The following is a 20,635-nucleotide window of genomic DNA, read 5'->3' as shown; positions in this document are numbered from 1 at the left end:
TGGGGTCCCCTTACCTGTCTGAGTTGCAGTTGCACCCACCTGTCCCTGACCACTACCTAACTTAAGGGGTGTGACTGCTCCTGTTTGAAAGTGTCCAGGGTGCTCTTCCCCTTCCTGATGCATCGCAATGTCTGCTATCGATGAGCTGAAGTTCCTCGAGCTGCAGACACTGCAGATGTGGTTGCTCGGGATCGTGACGCTCTCTGCCAACTCCCACATGATGCAGTTACCACACACCTGCCCTGCCCTCTCTGACCTGGTTTTATTTGTTAATTCATTAGTTAAAGTTTTTATTCAATCAGTTTTTAATATTGTTTTATTATTTCATCTGTTCTAAGTTATTAATTTAATAAGTACCAGCAAGTTACAGTTTCTCAGCTCGTAATTTAAAACCCTTCCCTAACTTAGAGCAAATAAAAGCTGTAATACTCACCAACCAATCGCCGACGTGCTCTCTCCTGTGATGTCATGCCTTTATTTATTTATTTTCCGCCGCGCTCTTTACGGAGCATATCAAAATGTGATGTTGGTAAACCTTACTTGGTTATTCTGTGGCCATCCAATCATGTTGGGTGTATGGGTCTCCGGGTCTCCAAGCAACCAACTTTTTATGGAGGGGAGGGTCAGGTCTTGACCTGGACGTTGCAGCCACAGGAAACTTTCAGTGTTGTTTCTAAGCTGTCTTTGTTCCCAAGCACTGAGATACAGAGACAAAGATTCCTAGCCTCTTCTTTCAGATTTGCTCTCTGGCTAAACCACTTTAAAATATACCAACACAGACCACCCCAACCACGCCGAGAGCTTAATATACAGATTAGCTCTCCCCGCAACCCCCCCCCCCCCACTCATTGCTGCCCAACCCTCAACGCACAGCAACCCCCCCCTGCTGATCATTGTAGTGCCACCAAACTGTCAACATAAAGACTCTCCCTCACTCCCAAACAACTATGCTGAGTTCTGCCCAGTGTTGCCCTGACATCATCAGCATTTGACTTTGCCCTATGGACTCCATACAGGAAGGGGAAACTGGTCAGAAATCAGGAGCAGGAACTATAACTGATTCAATCTTCCTCCTCCCCCTAGCACAGTGGATCTGAGGCCAGCTGTAATACCTCATTGCCATCTGCATGCATGGCAGATCATTATTGTACCTGGGCTACCCCAGCTTGTGCACCTAACTACCGTACTGGGTGGCAGTTCTGGACTTAGTGTTAGGAAACGAAGCTGGGCAGGTGGAAGGAATATCAGTGGGGGAGCATTTTTGTGTAGTGATCATAATTCAGTTAGTTTTAACATAATTATGGATAAGGACAAAGAAAAAAAACAGGAATAAAGGTTCTAAATTGGGGAAAGGCCAATTTTACTGGGCTGAGAAGTGATTTAGCAAAAGTGGACTGGAAACAGCTACTTGAAGGTAAATCAGTATCAGAGCAGTGGGAGGCATTCAAGAGGGAGAGTTCACAAATAAAAAGGGTCGAACTGCCAAATTTAGAGCCCCCTGGATCTGTCGAAATCTCGACTCACAATGTATGACTCTAACACAATCAGTTCCAGTAGATATTACTTTAATTTTTACTTGCAGCAAGGAAGAGTCTTACTCAGTCAATGTCTAAGCGACGACTCCCAAAATGATACAGTTTCACAAAGTATTTATACAGTAAAAAACAAGTTATGGTTCCATCCTGCGTATTGGTTCTGCCTTTGCAGTCAGTTAAAACAGATAGCGTTAATGATTACCACATCCTTGTCTTTACATTTTTCTCAAATGTCTCTTTTGTAAGTGATTTTGGTGGGCCAGACAGCACTGACCCGATTAGGATGTGATAATGTGCTATTACCGGCTTTTCACCATTGTTTTAGGATTGTCCAGTTTCCCGGCCAATTATTTGGGCCCATGATTTCCATAGTGGTTGATTGGGTACTTGGCTTCTGGCAGATGAGTTCTGTACAAGAGATAATGGCTGGTAATTTGAGTATCTCTTAGGGGGTGAATTGATAATATAGGGAGCACAATGGGTGGTACTTATCTCAGCAAGACAGTTTAATGTTGTCTGGTGGCTATTAATCAGCTATTAGCAGTTCCAGTCAGGGTTAGCATGTTTATGCAAACAGACCGTCTGTTGCAGAAGTTTCTAGCAGGTTCTGGATTCCATTTTGTTTTATGGCCAAAAGGGTACAAAAACAGTGTAATGCAACTTTTAACAAAATACTTTTCCACATTCCCCCCTTTTGTCCTTCACAAGGCCAACTTAATCCATTCTGATCTTGCATAGTCTTTCTATTTCCATTTCCACACACGAACCTTCAGTAGTTGTTGCTACCATAACTCTAGCCATGGTCTCGGTAGGTAACACTGTTTTACCCAACCTGGCACAGCAACACTTAACCATGAGAAACAAAAGACATAGGGCGAAGACATCAGCAAGAATATGATCAAACCTTGTACCACAGATCTCCCTAGGGATCCCAACCATCCCGATGCCCAATTCCACAAGGTGGTACCGTCCTGGCCAACAGTCTGTTTATACTCTATTATTTTGTTCCTAATATATTCAGTTAGACTGCCGACCTCTTCTGACTTATCCGGGATATACGTACAGCATTCTTCACCAATTAATGCGTATGTTCCTCCTTCTTTGGCTAGGAGATAATCTAAGGCCATACGATTTTGGAGAGCCACTGTTCGAATGGCTACCATTTCGCCATTCACCCCTTCGAAGGCTTGGGAAGTTGCGTTGGCTACTGATTCTACTAAATTAGCCAGTTCCCATAATTGCCATTCCATAGGGTGGTATCATTATCATGAATATTCCATTTAGCCATGTCAAATCCCGTTTAAGTCTATGACTTCCATAGGCATCCCTGAGAGTTTTTGTTGTCCTATTAAAAGGTACCACATATCCTACGTAACAGGACCCTGTCCAATTGACTGGTAACCATGGGTAGGCTTTGTGGCCACAAATAAAGTACATGCAATTATAAGATGTCAGCTTTTGGTCCTTTCATGCCATCCATACTCGAGTGGTCTCCCCGTCCCACCCTTCACCTGAGGCTTTATTATGGACCATAATCCAGTTAATGGTTGCTATCTTTCTCCCGTCAGGGAAATTTGTTATGGCTGGCCACTTAGTCATTTGGGAACACTTGCTGTGTCCCATTTCTGGTCCTTTAGTCTCATTACTCACTAGGCATATCATACCTTTCAGGATTTTCTATTCCAGGAGTAATACTTAGGAAGGGAGGCTGACGGTTATTATTATAATTTGGCTGGTACCATCCCCGGAAGGTTGTAAGTTTATACCCCGCTGACCTCCATTCTGTTAGATCCTTCGGTTCTGACACCTTGGTTAGGTTTGTCCTATTTTGCACCATCAACCATTGTACCATTTCTGAATCATTAAAGGGGACGGATCCTAGGGGAATACCCTCTTTGGAGTGGACAGGTACATGAGAACATATCCAACAACTAGACAAGTTTCTTTCTTGAGCATACTTATGACTCAGCGTCATAAATACATTTACCTGTAGTTCCCTTTGTTCACGTTTCTGTACCCCGGGTACTATCAATAACGTAAAGCACAACCCTGTTAAGCATAGAACTATCAGTCCCCATAAGCTGTACAGTTCCTTATTCGGTCTTCCTTTTTCTGTTCCTCTGGTTCCTTCTTCCCTTCCTCTTGGTCGGGTGCCCTTTTGCAATGGGACGCATGGATCCATGTCGGTCTTTCCTTTACCTTGATTGCAGTATTAGTCGCCAGCAAGACCTGGTATGGTCCTTCAAATCTTGGCTATACACTGCTTTTCCTTTTAAAGATTTTGATGTAAACAAATTCCCCGGGCTCCCTTCCGCTGGCTCGATTTGAGCTTCTTTTACCTGTGAATGAAAGCTGGAAATACATTTGGTTAGTGCAACACAATAATTCAACATATTTTCTTCCATTTTGTGGATGTCCATTTGTTTTGCAGTAAACGGTGGTCATTGGGGACGTCCCATAACTATCTCATGCGATGACAGGCCTGTTGTTCTGTTGGTTGCGGATCACATTACCATCAAGGCTAAAGGCAGCAGTTCTACCCATTTTAGTCCAGTGTCATTACATAATTTTGCCAGCTTATTTTTAAGCATTCCATTATATCTTTCAACAAATCCAGCTGATTGTGGATGATAACTGCAATGAAAACGTTGGTTAATCTGTAAAGCTTTACACATTTCTTTTATAACAGTTCCTGTGAAATGTGACCCATTCACTAGAAAGCTTAGCAGGGATTCCGAAGCGCGGTACGATTTATTTTAACAAAAATTTAGCAACAGTAGTGGCATCGGCCTTTTTACATGGAAAGGCTTCAATCCATCTAGAGAACACATCTACAATAACTAATACATACTTGAATCCCATACACATGGATTGTATTGAATTACCTATTTGTAAATGTACAAAAGGCCCCATTGGATTTGGGTGGGAGGCAGATTCTACTTTTTCCGTCTTACCTGGGTTAATTGTCTGAAAGTTAACACAATTTTCACAGATTTGTTTTGCAATAGCCGAAATACTTGGCGCATACCAAGTTGCCAAAATATAATCTGCCATCCCCCCTTTGCCCGCATGTGTGAATGTATGAACACATCGGGCAATCCATGAAAGTAAGGATCTGGGCGCCACCACGCGGCCGTCATGGTGAACCCATGTTCCTCCTGGATTTTTATAACATTGATCCTTTGTCCAGGTCACCACCTCCTCCGTACTGGCCTGTGTCTGAAAGGTCAGCACATCATTAATAGTGGGTGGCGGATCTGAGCAATTATTTTTCCTTAGTGGAAACAATGACACCTGCATCCCCCCTTTTGACAGAGCTGCTGACTTAGCTGCATCATCAGCTCTGGCGTTTCCAAGTTCTACCTCATTCAACTGGCCTGTATGTGCTTGGCATTTGATAATGGCAAGTTTTAAGGGGCATTGAATGGCTCGCAGAAGATTTCTACTTGTTCTGCATTCTTGATAGTAGTTCCTGAAGAAGTCAGGTACCCGCAAATTTTCCAAATTTGTCCATAGTCATGTGTTACCCCAAAAGCATACCTGGAGTCAGTGTAGATATTAACTGTTTGTCCTTCAGCCAGAATACAGACTCGAGTTAACGCAAACAATTCGGCTTGTTGGGCTGAAAAGGAGTCTGGAAGAGAGGCTGTTTTGACAACATTAAACTGGGTTCCAACTGCATAAGCCGCTTTAGGTTGGCCCCTATCATTTCGTAAGGCTGATTCGTCAACACAGTACACTAGATCAGGGTTACACATTGGTACATCTGTTAAATTGATACATGGTTTAGTCACTAGTTCGGTTACCATTTCACATGAATGGGGTTCGCCGGCTTCTTCCGTGGGGAGTAGAGTGGCTGGATTTAAGTACATCTTTTGATGATAAGGTTCGGATTTGACAACAGTTCAACTTCATATTTAGTGGTTCTTGCAGAACTTAGGTGTTGGGTGGCACATTTAGTGAGTAAAATCTCAACAGAGTGTGGGATATATAAAACGGTTTGATGATTTAGAGTTATTGTCTGAGCCTGTTGTACAGCGTAATAAGCTGCTGCCAAAGAAGGAAGACACCCTGATAGTCCGCGTGCCATTGGGTCTAAGTTGGGTACTGAAATACGCTACCGGTTGCTGTCTGTCCCCATGTAACTGAGTCAAAACAGATTGTGCAAAACCCGACTTGTGATGAACAAATAAGTTGAATGGCTTAGTGTAATCTGGTAATCCCAAGGCTGGTGCTGAAGTGAGGGACTGCTTAAGATTCTGGAAAACATTCTGGGATACTTCATTCCAAATCAACTTTTCTGGTAGTGAGGGCATGGACATGTCTAACAATGGTCTAACGATCTCGGAATAATTCATAATCCATTGCCTGCAATATCCTGACATGCCGAGGAAATGTTTCATTTCTCTCTTGGTAATGGTAGTGGAGCAGAGCAGATTGCTTTTACTCGGTCGTGTGTCAATTGTCTCGTATCTCTGACCAATTCGTGTCCTAGACACCGAACCCTTTGAGACAAATTGTAACTTTGCTTTTGACACTGTGTCCTTTCGAGGCCAAGGCTTTTAATAACACAAGAGAATCTGTTTCGCAGGCTAATTTGGAGGGTGAGGCGAGCAGTAAGTCATCAACGTACTGTACAAGTGTAGAACCCGCTGGTAAAATTACATCTTCCAGATCCTTCTTTAAGCATTGTGAATATGGTGGGACTTTCGGTAAATCCCTGCGGGAGTCTTGTCCACGTATATTGGCGTCCTTTATACGCGAAGACAAACAGGAATTGGGACTCTGGGTGAATGGGTATTGAGAAAAACGCTGAACATAGATCAATCACCGTATAATACGTTGAGTTTGCCGGAACACCAGTAAGTATAGTCGCAGGATTGGGCACCACCGGATAATTTGGAAATACAGATTCATTTACAGCTCGTAGGTTTTGGACAAACCTCCATTTGTCACTATTGGGTTTCTGAATCGGAAAAATCGGTGTGTTACACGGACTTTTCATTTATGCTTAGTGATTTACAGATCACAGAATGCAAAGTACTTGTTTTATAATTGTGTGCCCAACTTGTTTTAGAAGCTGAATATCAAAAACTCCAATCTTCTGCTCTGTAAATTCAATTTTATGGTAGTGTCTCATAAATTACATCTTTTTAAGCTTCAGCTTCTGACGCAGCAGTTGTGTAATTTTATTAAAAGGCTTCTAAACCCAAGATTTTCCAATACAACCAAAATGTTTATCAAGGAGAATCATCTGAAATATCTCAAAATCCCAATTCAGATATTGTACTGCCAATCTTTTATTTAAAACTCTTTTTACTGAGCTAGAAGCTTTCATGTCAAAGTTTTACACAAAGGAAAATGGGTGTGCCCTTCCTTCCCCAGCCTCGAGGGACCCACACAGGCTTTTTTTTTTTAAATAAAAAAAAGGCATTACAACTTCCCTTCTCCGTTCTTTATCTCATTCCTAGACTAAATTTATTGTCTTTCAACCCAAATTTTTTTTAAAAAACCAAAAGGACCACACATTTAAAAAAAAAAATCTTTTGCTCAACAAAGCTATCCTTTGTGCATTTCCTAGCTCCGTAACTGATCATCCGAATAAATCCACACTTGCGTTTCTAACTTAAAATGTAATTCAATTCTAGGTTCACACTTTCTTAAAACTTCCCACATACAGGACAACACTACGAAGGGTTAAAAAAAACCTTCACTCTGTCCGAAAAAGTGGGTGGAGCTAAAACAGCTTTCTCAAACAGGCTTTCAGACACATGAAAAATCAAAAATCACACAAGCACTCTCATTCAAAGACATTCACAAAAGTCTCTCTTCATTCAACAAAGCTTATTGTTTGGCCAGCTCTATTTTTGGATCCATACGTCACTATCAGGTTTTTTTTTCTTACATATTGATTTACTTCCTCTGTTAATTTTACGTGGGCTCGAAGAATCGGAACCCAGGCCTTTTTTAATTACTTTCTTTTTTAAACCTCGTCTACCTGGGTCTCTGTCTATAAGACACTCCTCTAGACATGTTATTCTCTCTAAATTAAATGAACCATTGGGTGGAAATGGCCTGTTTTCACCCTTAGTCCATTTTACCCATTTTTTTCCCTTTTCGGTGGTCAGTTGAAACTGACCATAATTCTGGAGCATAAAATAGGCTGCTGTGCCCTTTGGTGGTGTTTTACTTGCTCCAGCACCCATTCTGGATGATTAAGATTTTTCACAATTTCTGATCTCACAATCCTTTCGGTCAACCGAGTTCTCTACGCCTACTTCACGTGGCCTGAAAAGGCTCTTAATTCGGGCTTAGTCTGGGTGTGTGAGATATGTTGACACGAACCAACCGTAGTTGATGAATCAGTTATTGTTTCTTTTCTCAATCAATCCTTGTTTTTTTTTTCCGAATCACAATTTTCCCTAGTTACTCTTCCCGTTTCTCTAATTGCAATGTTGCATAAAAGTATTGAACACAACAGTATAACAAAGACAACTAGGACAAACAACATTCACGCGGGTATACAAATCATAGCCTTAAATTCTATCGATACAAATAGTCAATTCTCAGTCTGCGTTGTACGCCACTACAGACCAAGTCCTTAACTTATCTTAATAAAATTTATGGTCCTATCACACAAGGACCCGGATCCTATTGCACAAGGACCCTGTCCCTTCTAAGGCAGTTCCTTTAGGGACTTGTATTATCCTATCGAACGAGGATAATTCCCTTTATGGTCCTATTGCACAAGGACCCTGATCCTATCACACAAGGATCATCGATCGCTAGCGCTCTTTTTAAAAAACCTTTTCCTAATGAAAATCTTCCCAGGCTGATTCCAGATCGGATATTTTCAGGATCAGATTCCTTCTGCCTACAAGCTGAGAAGGAAATGATTACAAAAATAACTTTAGCTCTTAAATGTCGAGTCTCGTAGATCGCAGTACTTCCACTGTGGACAACAGATTACATATGCGATTCAACAGTAAAGAGACCTCTTGTGAGCAAAAGGCTCAGCTTATTCTGGCCAGTGAAGCCCTTCACTGAAGAGGCACTATGCCGGCATCTGTTTACTCACAGGGTAGCGAGTAAGCGATCTCGGAGGAACCTCCAGGAAGTAACTGTCGAAATATCGACTCGCAATATACGACTAACACAATCAGCTCCGGGAGATGTCCCTTTAATTTTTACTTGCAGCAAGGAAGAGTCTCACTCAGTCAAAGGCTAAGCGACAACTCCCACTATGGTACAATTTCACAAAGTATTTATACAGTAAAAAAACAAGTTATGGTTCCATCTTGTGTATTGGTTCTGCCTTTGCAGTCAGCGAAAACAAATAAAGAATTAATGATTGCCACATCCTTGTCTTTACATTTTTCTCAAATGTCTCTTGTAAGTGATTTTAGTGGGCCAGACAGCACTGACCAGATTAGGGCGTGATAATGTGCTATTACCGGCTTTTCATTGTTTTAGGATTGTCCAGTTTCCCGGCCAGTTATTTAGGCCCATGATTTCCACAGTGGTTGATTGGGTACTTGGTTTCTTGCATATTATGGATCAGTTCTGTACAAGAGATAATGGCTGGTAATTTGAGCATCTCTTAGGGGGTGAATTGATAATACAGGGAGCACAATGGGTGGTACTTATCTCAGCAAGACAGTTTAATGTTGTCTGGTGGCTATTAATCAGCTATTAGCAGTTCCAGTCAGGGTTAGCATGTTTATGCAAACAGACTGTCTGTTGCAGAAGTTTCTAGCAGGTTCTGGATTCCATTTTGTTTTATGGCCAAAAGGGTACAAAAACAGTGTAATGCAACTTTTAACAAAATACTTTTCCACAATGACAAGGTGCATACAGGGCAAGATAAGGCAAAAAAGGGACTCTTATATCAGATATCAAAAGCTTAATACTGCAGAAAGCCTATAGAAAGTGTAGGGGTGAAATTAAGAAGAAAATTAGGAAAGCAAAGCGAGAGCATGAAAAAATACTGGCAAGTAGAATTAAAGAAAACCCAAAGATGTTTTATAATTACATAAAGAACAAGAAGTAAAGCGTAGGACCAAAATGGTGATCTGCGTGTGGAGACGGAGGATGTGGGTAAGGTACTTAATGAATACTTTGCGGCTTTCTTCACAAAAGAGGACGATAATGCTGATGTTGAAGTTAAGGAGGAAGAGTGTGAAATTTTGGATGAGATAAACAGAGTGAGAGGGGAAGTATTAAAGGGTTTAGCATCCTTGAAAGTAGATAAAATGCCAGGACTGGATGAAATATATCTTAGGCTATTAAAAGAAGCAAGGGAGGAAATTGCAGAGGCTCTGACCATCATTTTCCAATCCTCCCTGTCCATAGGAATGGCTACAGGAGTTGTGCCAGAGCATTGGAGAACTGCTAGTGCTGTACAGTACCTTTGTTTAAAAAGGGAGGAAGGGATAAACCAAGTAATTATAGGCCAGTTCGTTTAACCTCAGTGGTGGAAAAATTACTGGAATCAATTCTGAGCAACAGTATAAACCTTCATTTAGAAAGACACAGATCAATCAAGGACAGTCAGTGTGGATTTGTTAAGGGAAGGTCATGTCTGACTAACTTAATTGAATTTTTTGAGGCGGTAACAAGGAGGGTCGATGAGGGCAGTGTGTTTGATGTAGTGTATATGGATTTTAGCAAGGCTTTTGACAAGGTCCCAAATGGCATGCTGATCAAAACAGTAAAAGCCCATGGGATCTAAGGGAGAGTGGCAAATTGGATCCAAAATTGGCCCAGAAGCAGGAAGCAAAGGGTAATGGTTGCTGGAGTTTTTGTGAATGAAAGATTGTTTCCAGTAGGGTTCTACAGGGCTCAGTACTCGATCCCTTACTTTTTGTAGTATATAATAATGATTTAAACTTAAATGTAGAGGGCATGATAAAGAAATTTTAGATGATACATAAATTATCCGTGTGGTTGACAGTGAGGTGTAGACTGCAGGAGGATATCGATGAACTGGTCAGGTGGGCAGAAAGTGGAAAATAGAATTCAATCCTGAAAAGTGTGAGGTAATGCATTTGGGGAGCAGCAGCAAGGCAAGGGAATACACAATAAATGGGAGGATATTAAGAGGTGTGGAGGAACAGAGAGACCTTGGAGTGTATGTCCACAGATCCTTAAAGGTAGCAGGACAGGTCGATAAAGTAGTTAAAAAGTCATAGGGAATGCTTTCCTTTATTAGCCGAGGCATACAATACAAGAGCTAGAACTGTATAAAACACTAGTTAGGCCACAGCTGGAGTACTGTGTTCAGTTCCGGTCACCACATTACAGGAAAGATGTGATTGCACTAGAGAGGATAGAGAACTTATACAAGGATGTTACCAGGACTGCAGAATTTTAGCAATGAGGAAAGATTGGATAGGCTGGGACTATTTTCTTTAGAACAGAAGAGGCTGAGGGGAGACCTCATTGAGGTGTATAAAATTATGAGGGGCCTGGAGAGAGTGGATCGGAAGGACCTATTTCCCTTAGCAGAGGGGTCAATAATCAGGGGGCACAGATTTAAAGTAATAGGTAGGAGTTTAGAGGGGATTTGAGGGGAATTTTTTTCACCCAGAGGGTGGTGGGGGTCTGGAACTCACTACCTGAAAGGGTGGTAGAGGCAGAAACTCTCACCACATTTAAAAAGTACTTGGATGTGCTCCTGAAGTGCCGTAACCTGCTGGAAAGTGGAATTCGCCTGGATAGCTTTTTATTGGCCGGCGTGGACACGATGGGCTGAATGGCCTCCTTCTGTGCTGTAAATTTCTGTGATTCTATGATGGATGTGTTACCATGCTAATGACCTTCAATTCTCAGTGCCTTTTTTTGAGCCCGTCATCAATGGCCTTAAGTGGCTGCACGTTATCGTTAAATGGGTGAACTTCTGTATTACTGGGTTCCACAGAACCTTGGGACACTCACAGGTCAGGTTAAGGCGAAAAATAGCCAGTTTGCTGAATGGGAACCGTCAGTGCCGGTGATGAAGGGGCAGCAGAGAGATCAGAGTTCAGTCGGTGTAGGTGGATTCAAAGACTTTACTTTACAATAATAACAGAGGATGCAGAAATACACAGTACGTCTACCCACACTCACAACTAACCCCTCTCCCCTTCACACACCCATTTGCATTTACAGCTTCCTACACAAAACATCATGCACTCTGCTCCAGTTAGTGTGTGAAGGATGAGACAATATTGCACATGATGGAGAGCAGAGGCTGGTGATTGGACCGGGATCCCATCGCTGCCTCCACTGCTCGTGGTACAAGCCAGTCCAGGCAGCTGAGAGGACCACCATCCCGTCCCCGTCACATACATCCATGTGTTCCTGATGGGGGAGAAAGTTTATAAACAGGCACGGCTCCACAGGCTGAGTAAACATGAAGTGCGAGGCTCCTCACAGATAAGTACAAGGCACTGGTGAGAAGGTAAGCAATGGGTTACTGGGGGGGGGGGGGGGGCAAGGTTATTGGGAGAGGGCTCTGTGGGGCTGGGGTTATTGGAGGGGGGGGGGGGGGGGAGGAGGAGGGGGAGAGGGTGTTGTGGGCCCAGGGTTATTGGGGTGGGGGGTGTGGGGCTGTGGGCCCTGGGTTATTGGAGGTTGCAGGGTTAAAATTGTACCTATATAGTTCACCCAAGCAGAACGGCACCAGGAGCAGCCCACACAGCCTGTCTGATCAGCAACCGAGGGATACAGGAGTGCGTACATTCTTTGAACAACAAACATTTTCCCACTATGTTCAAACCAGACTCGGGCAAGTCCACAGGTGCCAGGGTGTATCGAGCAGCATCACTCAGTTACAAGCCGTTTCTTCCCGTATAACTCCACCAAGTGCTTTCACAGATTCCGGGGGCATTTCCAGCAGCTTTTACAGTCCCAAGTTTTATAACCTTAATGTTTGTAGTCATCTCCTTTGTTTGTCACCGATAATTTAAAACTATAGAAAGGAACCGTTTTAGTTTATAAGAATATTCCTGGGGCAGGACAGTGAGGGCCAGGCCACCTTTAACTGACCCACATTCAAGGCTGTGCCCGGAACAGGATGGTGGAGACCACTTCAATGTCAGGGTGAGTTACACAATGCCGAGGGGCACTCATTTCATTCATAAACTGCCCGGGTTACAAAATCTGGCCCCAATTTTTGCCAAACTGAAAAGTGAAATGAATGAAAATGTTTGATGGGGAGGGGGGTGGGGGGGGGGGGGAAATAGGATTCAGATGTAGATTTTGGAAACTGCAACCATTTGGCATGGTATGGTGACCTACAGTTCACTGAATTGATGATATTTATCACGGTGAAGGCAGTCGGTGAGGTTATGGGAGCAAACCAGGGCTTTGAGTGTGACGGACTGGGTGGGACTCCTCGCGGGCAGGGGAAGGGCTCAGGGTTTGGTTTCCGTCAGAACAATGTTGGTGGTTACAAAGATGAAACAGGATATTGACCACACCAACACGAAAATGACCCAGAAGGTATGCTTGAAGGGAGATCGGTACTTATTCTGAACGTCATTACCAAACACAAGCCCAACGTCCTTTCGGCTGAAGTAGACCAAGCATGCAGGGATGATGTACTGAATCCCCGTGCCTGCGTAAGAACCAGTGATGCCCACCAGAGTCTCCAGGTCATGGGTGCAGAACGCCACCACTATGGCAGGAATGATGGTGATTAGGGGAAAGACGACTCGATCAATTAGCCAAGGATACATTCCCCCGTCTCTGTGGAAGACCGTTTTCCAGTTATTGCGTAACGTAACTGCAATTATTGGGAAGTTTGTACTGATTGTGAAAACTGGGAAGAGTCCCAAGAAGTACCGGATGAAGGGCACACTGACCACGTCGCAGTTGCTGGTGAAGTTGAGGGTGTACATGTCCTTCAGGTTACTGAAGCAGAAAATGGCAGTGAAGGCCAGCAGGCTGTAGAAGGCCAGGATGAGCACATAGTCGACCAGAACCAGCTTGATCACGTGCTTCTTCTTGCTGATGGGTGTAATGAGCGAGGGCAGGGAGTGCTGACACATGAAGGAGTAGACACACACACCAAACAGGTTAGGGATACCAGAGAAGTTGGCGACAGGGGGGTGGCCTTCTCCTCCACCCTTACTGATCCTGATCAAAGCCAGAATGATCATGATTATAAAAGCTGCAAAGCAAGGGAAAAGATAAGTCAGAAAATAAAACACATCGTAAACCAAAGCCACAGGTCATCTACATATCTACTTATCTATGCTGAAAATAGCCTTGACTGGCAGCATCGGTGGAGAGAGAAACACATGGTTCAGGTCCATGATTGTTCATCAGAACTGGCAAACGTCAGAACTACAACAGATTTCAAGCAAGTACAGAGGCAGAGAATGCAGGAGGGGAGAAAAGAACAAAAGGGAAGGTCCATGACTGGGTGGAAAGCAGGTGAAATTAAATTTCATAAACAGCACAAAAACAGGCCATTCGGCCCAACCAGTTCATGCTGGCATTTATGCTCCACTCGAGCCTCCTCGCATCCTTCCTCATCTAACCATCAGCATTACCCTCGATTCCCTTCTACCTCATGTTTACCGAGCTCCCCTGAAATGCATCGGCTCTATTCGCCTCAAACACCCCACCCTGTGGCAGCGAGTTCCATATTCACACCACTCTCTGGGTAAAGACATTGCTTCTGAATTTCCCACTGGATTTCTTATTAAATGGCAAAAATGAAGTGGATTAGATTTTTGATGGCACTACGCAAAGGGGTGGTAATAGGACAAGTAAAGAAACAAAAAGGTGGATCTAGAGGTGGTGTAAATGGTAACAGCAAAATTACCAGCATTAGCTGCCTGAAAAATTGGAAGCAGAGGTTATGATCTGAAATTGTTGAACTCAATGTTGTGAATGGAAGTCTGTAAAGTGCTGAGTCGAAAGAGGAGGTGCTGTTCCTTGACTTCCATTCGAACATTGTAGGAGGTCGAGAACAGGGAGGTTTGACTGGGAGTGGGACAAAGAATTAAAATGACAAGCGACTGGGAGCTTGGGGTCACCCTTCCAGACAGAACGGAGGTGTTCTGCAAAGTGCTCACCCAATCTACTTTTGGTCTCCCCAATGTAGAGGAGACCACATCGTGAGCAGTGAATACAGTATACTACATTGCAAGAAGTACAAGTAAATCGCTGTTTCAGCCGGAAGGAGTGCTTGGGGCCCTGGATAGTGGGAAGGGAGGGGGTAAAAAGGCAGGTGTTGCATCTACTGCGCTTGCACAGAAAGATACCGTGGGAAGGGGAGGGGGTGCTGGGGGTGGGGGTGCTGGGGGCGGGACCAGCTCCCGGGCCCGGGGGGGACCAGAATTTATTTTTAAAAAACAGCCTAAAGGGGAAGGTTCTTTAGAATAGTGCAGTGGGTAGCACTCTCGCCTGAGGGAGCGCTGCACTGTGGGAGGGGCGGTACTGAGGGAGTGCAGCACTGTGGGAGGGGCGGTACTGAGGGAGGGCCGCACTGCAGGAGGGGCGATACTGAGGGAGCGCCGCACTACGGGAGGGGCGGTACTGAGGGAGTGCCGCACTACGGGAGGGGCGGTACTGAGGGAGTGCCGCACTGTGGGAGGGGCGGTACTGAGGGAGCGCCGCAATGCGGGAGGGGCGCCGCACTGCGGGAGGGGCGGTACTGAGGGAGCGCCGCACTGTGGGAGGGGCGGTACTGAGGGAGGGGCAGTACTGAGGGAGCGCCGCACTGTGGGAGGGACTGTACTGAGGGAGCGCCGCACTGTGGGAGGGGTGGTACTGAGGGAGCGCCGCGCTGTGGGAGGGGCGGTACTGAGGGTGCGCTGCGCTATGGGAGGGGCGGTACTGAGGGAGCGCTGCGCTATCGGAGGGACGGTACTGAGGGAGCGCCGCGTTATCGGAGGGACGGTACTGAGGGAGCGCCGCACTGTCGGAGGGACGGTACTGAGGGAGCGCCGCACTGTCGGAGGGGCCATTTTTCGTTGAAGTCATTGAACAGAATTTGCCTGCTAAGGCGGATGTAAAAGATCCCAGGGTGCTTTGAAGAGGAGCAGCTGTGTTCTCCCCGGTGTCCTGACCAATATATTTATCCCTCAGACACAAATCAAAAAGCACGTTATCTGGTCATTTATCTCACTGCTGTTTGTGGGAGCTTGCTGTGCTTAAATTGTTTGCCGCGTTTCCCACATTACAGCAGTGGCTACACTTCAAGAAAGTACTTCATTGGCTGTGACGTACTTTGGGATGTCCTGACGACATGAAATATATATTAATGCAAGTTTGCCCTGAAAATGGGGTTGACTGTGTAAAGGGAGCTTTTCTCTGCATTTTCATAAAAACCCATACTTCGGAAAGAAAAGAATGAATAGATTGCCAATGTTGGACCCTCACCAAGCCCTGATCGGTTTGATTACAGACTACCCAACACTCTTCACTGCCAAACTCAAACCATCATCCTGTGTGTTGCATTTACATATCCCCACATCAACATCTGGCCTTCCATAACTTGACCTATTAGGACAGATTATGACAACATTCCTCTGCCAAAACTGCTCACTACTCCAGGATCATCCTGGGTCATATGAAACCTTCCAGACCAAGATCGATAGATATTTGTTGGATACGGGCATCAGGGGACGTGGATCAAAGACGTGTCAATGGGGTTGCAATACAGATCAGCCCTGATCGAAGTGAATGGTGGAATAGGCTTGGGGGCTCTATTTCTGTCCCTATCCTGGATTGCATGATAGCCCTCAGGTTCTTTTCTCCACTACCAACAGTCTTACTAACCCCCCCTCTACTGCTCCCCCCACCCTTACCTCCAACAGGTGGGCACTCAAGGACTTTGTCACTAAGATTGAGACAATTGGTCTATGTGTCTCTGCTGCTTCCGTTCCTTTCCCTAACCCACCAGGCCAAGCTTCGGATCAGCCATGATCTTATTGAATGACGGAGCAGGCTCGAGGGACCTTATGGCCTACTCCTCTTCCTATTTCTTATGTTATGTTCCCGTAACGTTCCTCCCTACCCTTGCCCTGAACTCGCATCTTTCTCCAGGAGTGGGAATGGGAGATCGAGGCCTATAAAAAGGCCAGCAGCAGTCGGAGGAGCCACAGGAGTGGGAATGGAGGAGCCAGCTGGTGCAGGGACAAAAAGTTTTAAAAAATCAAATTCGAAGTGTGACATCACAGCCAAGCGGGTAAGTGATTGGCTGGTGGACTGGAGTATTTTTCTTTTCTTTTCAATAGGAAACCTTTGGCATTGTTGCAAGTAGGATCTGCCAGTAAATGTGTGATCTTTATTATGTAAGGAGAGCCAGTTAATTAAATTGGCTGTTTGCTGAGTAGCGGCGGGGTGTGTTTTGCTAAGGTTTAGAGTTTAGTTCTACTCGATAGTTCCGAGTGTAACTAGAGGGATGGCAGGACAGCTCAGTCCCATGGGTTGCACATCCTGTGGCCTGTGGGCAGTCCCTGGTGCTTTGCGCAGCCTGGACGACCATGTGTGCAGGTGGTGTCTCCAGCTGCACCAACTTGAGCTCCGTGTTTTGGAGTTTGAGCGGCGGCTGGAGTCACTGCGGTGCATCCGCGAGACTGAGAGCTACGTGGATAGCACGTTTCTAGAGGTGGTCACCCCGCAGCTTAAGGGTGTGCAGGCAGAGAGGGAGTGGGTGACCCCTGGACAGAAGAGGAGGACTAGGCAGGTAGTGCAGGAGTCCCCCGAGTCCATCTCGCTCTCCAACCGGTATTCTCTTCTGAGTGCCGGTGGGGGCGATGGTGCCTCTGGGGGGTGCAGCCAGAGCCAAGTCCATGGCACCACGGGTGGCTCAGCTGCACGGGGGGGGGAGGAAGAAGAATGGACGAGCTATAGTGGTAGGGGATTCAAAAGTCAGGGGAGCAGACAGATGTTTCTGCGGCCGTAGACGTGATTCCAGGATGGTATGTTGCCTCCCTGGTGCCAGGGTCAAGGATGTCACTGAGCAGCTGCAGAGTATTCTGGGGGGAGAGGGTGAACAGCCAGAGGTCGTGGTCCACATCGGTACCAATGACATAGGTAGTAAGAGGGATGAGGTCCTGCAGGCAGAGTTTAGGGAGCTAGGAGAGAGATTAAAAAGCAGGACCTCAAAGCTACTAATCTCCGGATTACTCCCAGTGCCACATGCTAGTGAGTACAGAAATAGGAGGATAGAGCAGATGAATCGTGGCTGGAGAGATGGTGCAGGAGGGAGGGCTTCAGATTCCTGAGGCACTGGAACCGTTTCTGGGGGAAGGTGGGATCTGTACAAGCCGGACGGGTTGCACCTCAACAGAGTCGGGACCAATATCCTCGCCGAGGAGGGGGTGGTTTGCTAATGCTGTTGGGAAGGCTTTAAACAAGCTTGGCAGGGGCATGGGAACCTGAGAATGGATTCAGTAGGGAGGGGAGTAAAGCTGGAATTAGAAAACAAAAACAAAGAAAGTGAGTTTGAAGGAGAGGAAACAAGCAGGAAAAAAGGGTAAAAAAAAACAAACTTAAAGGCACTTTGTCGAAATGCACATAGCATTTGTAACAAAATAGATGAGTTGACGGCACAAATCGATACAAATGAGCCATTACAGAGATGTGGTTGCAAGGTGACCAGGACTGGGAATATTCAGGGGTACTTCACAATCCAGAAGGACAGGCAGAAAAGGAAAAGGAGGTGTGATAGCTTTGTTGATAAAGGCTGGAATCACTGCAATAGTGAGAAACGATATTGGCTCAAAGGATCAGGATGTTGAAACAGTTTAGGTGGAGATAAGGAACATAAGGGAAAAAAAGTAACTGGTGGGCATGGTCTATAGGCCCCCTAACAGTAGCAACTCTGTTGGTCGGAGCATAAACCAGGAAATAGTGGGGGCTTGTAAAAAGGGAACAGCAATAATCATGGGTGATTTTAACCTCCATATTGATTGGACAAATCAAATTGTTCGGGGTAGCCTTGAGGAAGAGTTCATAGAGTGCGTAAGGGACGGGCTCCTTAAGCAGTATGTAACGGAACCAACCAAGGGACAGACTATCTTAGATCTGGTCCTGTGTAATGAGACAGGATTAATGAACAATCTCCTCGTAAAGGATCCCCTCAGAATGAGTGATCATAGCATGATTGAATTTCAAATTCAGATGGAGGGTGAGAAAGTTGGATCTCGAACCAGCGTACTAAGCTTAAATAAAGGTATGAGGAATGAGGGCAGAGTTGGGTAAAGTGGACTGGGAAAATAGATTAAAGTGTAGGATGGTTGATGAACAGTGGAGTACATTTAAGGAGATATTTCACAACTCTCAAGAAAAATATATTCCAGTGAGGAGGAAAGAGCGTAACAGAAAAGATAGCCATCCGTGGCTAACTAAAGAAATAAAGGATGGTATCCAATTAAAAACAAGGGCATACAAAGTGGCCAAAACTAGTGGGAGGACAGAAGACTGGGAAACTTTTAAAGGCCAGCAAAGAATGACTAAAAAAAATGATTAAGGGAAGATAGACTATGAAAGTAAACCAACACAAAATATAAAAACAGATAGCAAGAGTTTCTATAGGTATATAAAAAGGAAAAGGGTGGCTAAAGTAAATGTTGGTCCCTTAGGGGACGAGACCGGAGAATTAGTAATGGGGAACATGGAGATGACAGAAACTCTGAACAAATATTTTGTATCAGTCTTTACGGTAGAGGACATTAACAATATTCTGACAGTGGATAGTCTAGGGGCTATGGGCGGGGGGGGGGGGGGGGGGTGGGGATGGGAGGAACTTAACACAATCACAATCACTAAGGAGGTGGTACTCAGTAAGATAATGGGACTAAAGACAGATAAATCCCCTGGACCTGATGGCTTGCATCCTAAGGTCTTGAGAAGTAGTGGCAAGGATTGTGGATGTATTGGTTTTAATTTACCAAAATTCCCTGGATTCTGGGGAGGTCCCAGCAGATTGGAAAACTGCAAATGTAATATCCCTATTTAAAAAAAGAGACAGACAAAAAGCAGGAAACTATAGACTAGTTAGCCCAACAACTGTAGTTGGGAAAATGTTGGTGTCCATTATTAAAGAAGCAGTAACAGAACATTTGGAAAAGCAAAATTTGGTCAGGCAGAGTTAGCATGGATTTATGAAGGGGAAGTCAGGTTTGACAAATTTGCTGGAGTTCTTTGAGGATGTAACGAACAGGGTGGATAAAGGGGAACCAGTGGATGTGGTGTATTTGGACTTCCAGAAGGCATTTGACAAGGTGCCACATAAAAGGTTACTGCACAAGATAAAAGTTCACGAGGTTGGGGGCAATATATTAGCATGGATAGAGGATTGGCGAACAAACAGAAAACAGAGAGTCGGGATAAATGGTTCATTCTCAGGTTGGCAATCAGTAACTAGTGGGGTGCCGCAGGGATCAGTGTTGGGACCCCAACTATTTACAATCTATATTAACAACTTGGAAGAAGGGACTCAGTGTAACGTAGCCAAGTTTGCTGATGATACAAAGGTAGGAGGAAAAGCAATGTGTGAGGAGGACACACAAAATCTGCAAAAGGACATAGACAGGCTAAGTGAATGGGCAAAAATTTGGCAGATGGAGTATAATGTTGGAAAGTGTGAGGTCATGCACTTTGGCAGAAAAAAATCAAAGAGCAAGTTATTATTTAAATGGAGAAAGATTGCAAAGTGCCGCAGTACAGCGGGACCTGGAGGTACTTGTGCATGAGACACAAAAGGATAGTATTCAGGTATCTTGGCCTTTATTGCAAAGGGGATGGAGTATAAAATCAGGGAAGTCTTGCTACAGCAATATAAGGTATTGTGAGGCCACACCTGGAATACTGCGTGCAGTGTTGGTTTCCATATTTATAAAGGATATACTTGCTTTGGAGGTAGTTTACAGAAGGTTCACTCGGTTGATTCCGGGGATGAGGGGGTTGACTCATGAGGAAAGGTTGAGTAGGTTGGGCCTCTACTCATTGGAATTCAGAAGAATGAGGTGTGATCTTATCGAAATGTATAAGATTATGAGGGGGCTTGACAAGGTGGATGCAGAGAGGATGTTTCCACTGATGGGGGAGACTAGAACTCGAGGGCATGATCTTAGAATAAGGGGCTGCCCATTTAA

General features: G+C 44.8%; 1 protein-coding gene across 1 annotated transcript in view; it reads right to left on the bottom strand.

Moving 5' to 3' along the window:
- Positions 1–8,707: 8,707 nt before the first annotated feature.
- tmem104 (transmembrane protein 104) overlaps positions 8,708–20,635 on the bottom strand; it is a 300,243-nt gene continuing 288,315 nt past the window's right edge. The window contains exon 11 of the mRNA XM_070856816.1: positions 8,708–13,689. Coding sequence (XP_070712917.1) covers positions 12,932–13,689 — 758 coding nt within the window. The 3' untranslated portion in view covers positions 8,708–12,931. The remainder of the gene's footprint in view (positions 13,690–20,635) is intronic.

This window comes from Pristiophorus japonicus, chromosome 16, assembly GCF_044704955.1.
Source record: "Pristiophorus japonicus isolate sPriJap1 chromosome 16, sPriJap1.hap1, whole genome shotgun sequence".
Taxonomy (NCBI): Eukaryota; Metazoa; Chordata; class Chondrichthyes; family Pristiophoridae; genus Pristiophorus; species Pristiophorus japonicus.
Note: the sequence above shows the minus strand (reverse complement) of the source record. Positions and strands in the feature narration are given on the sequence as shown.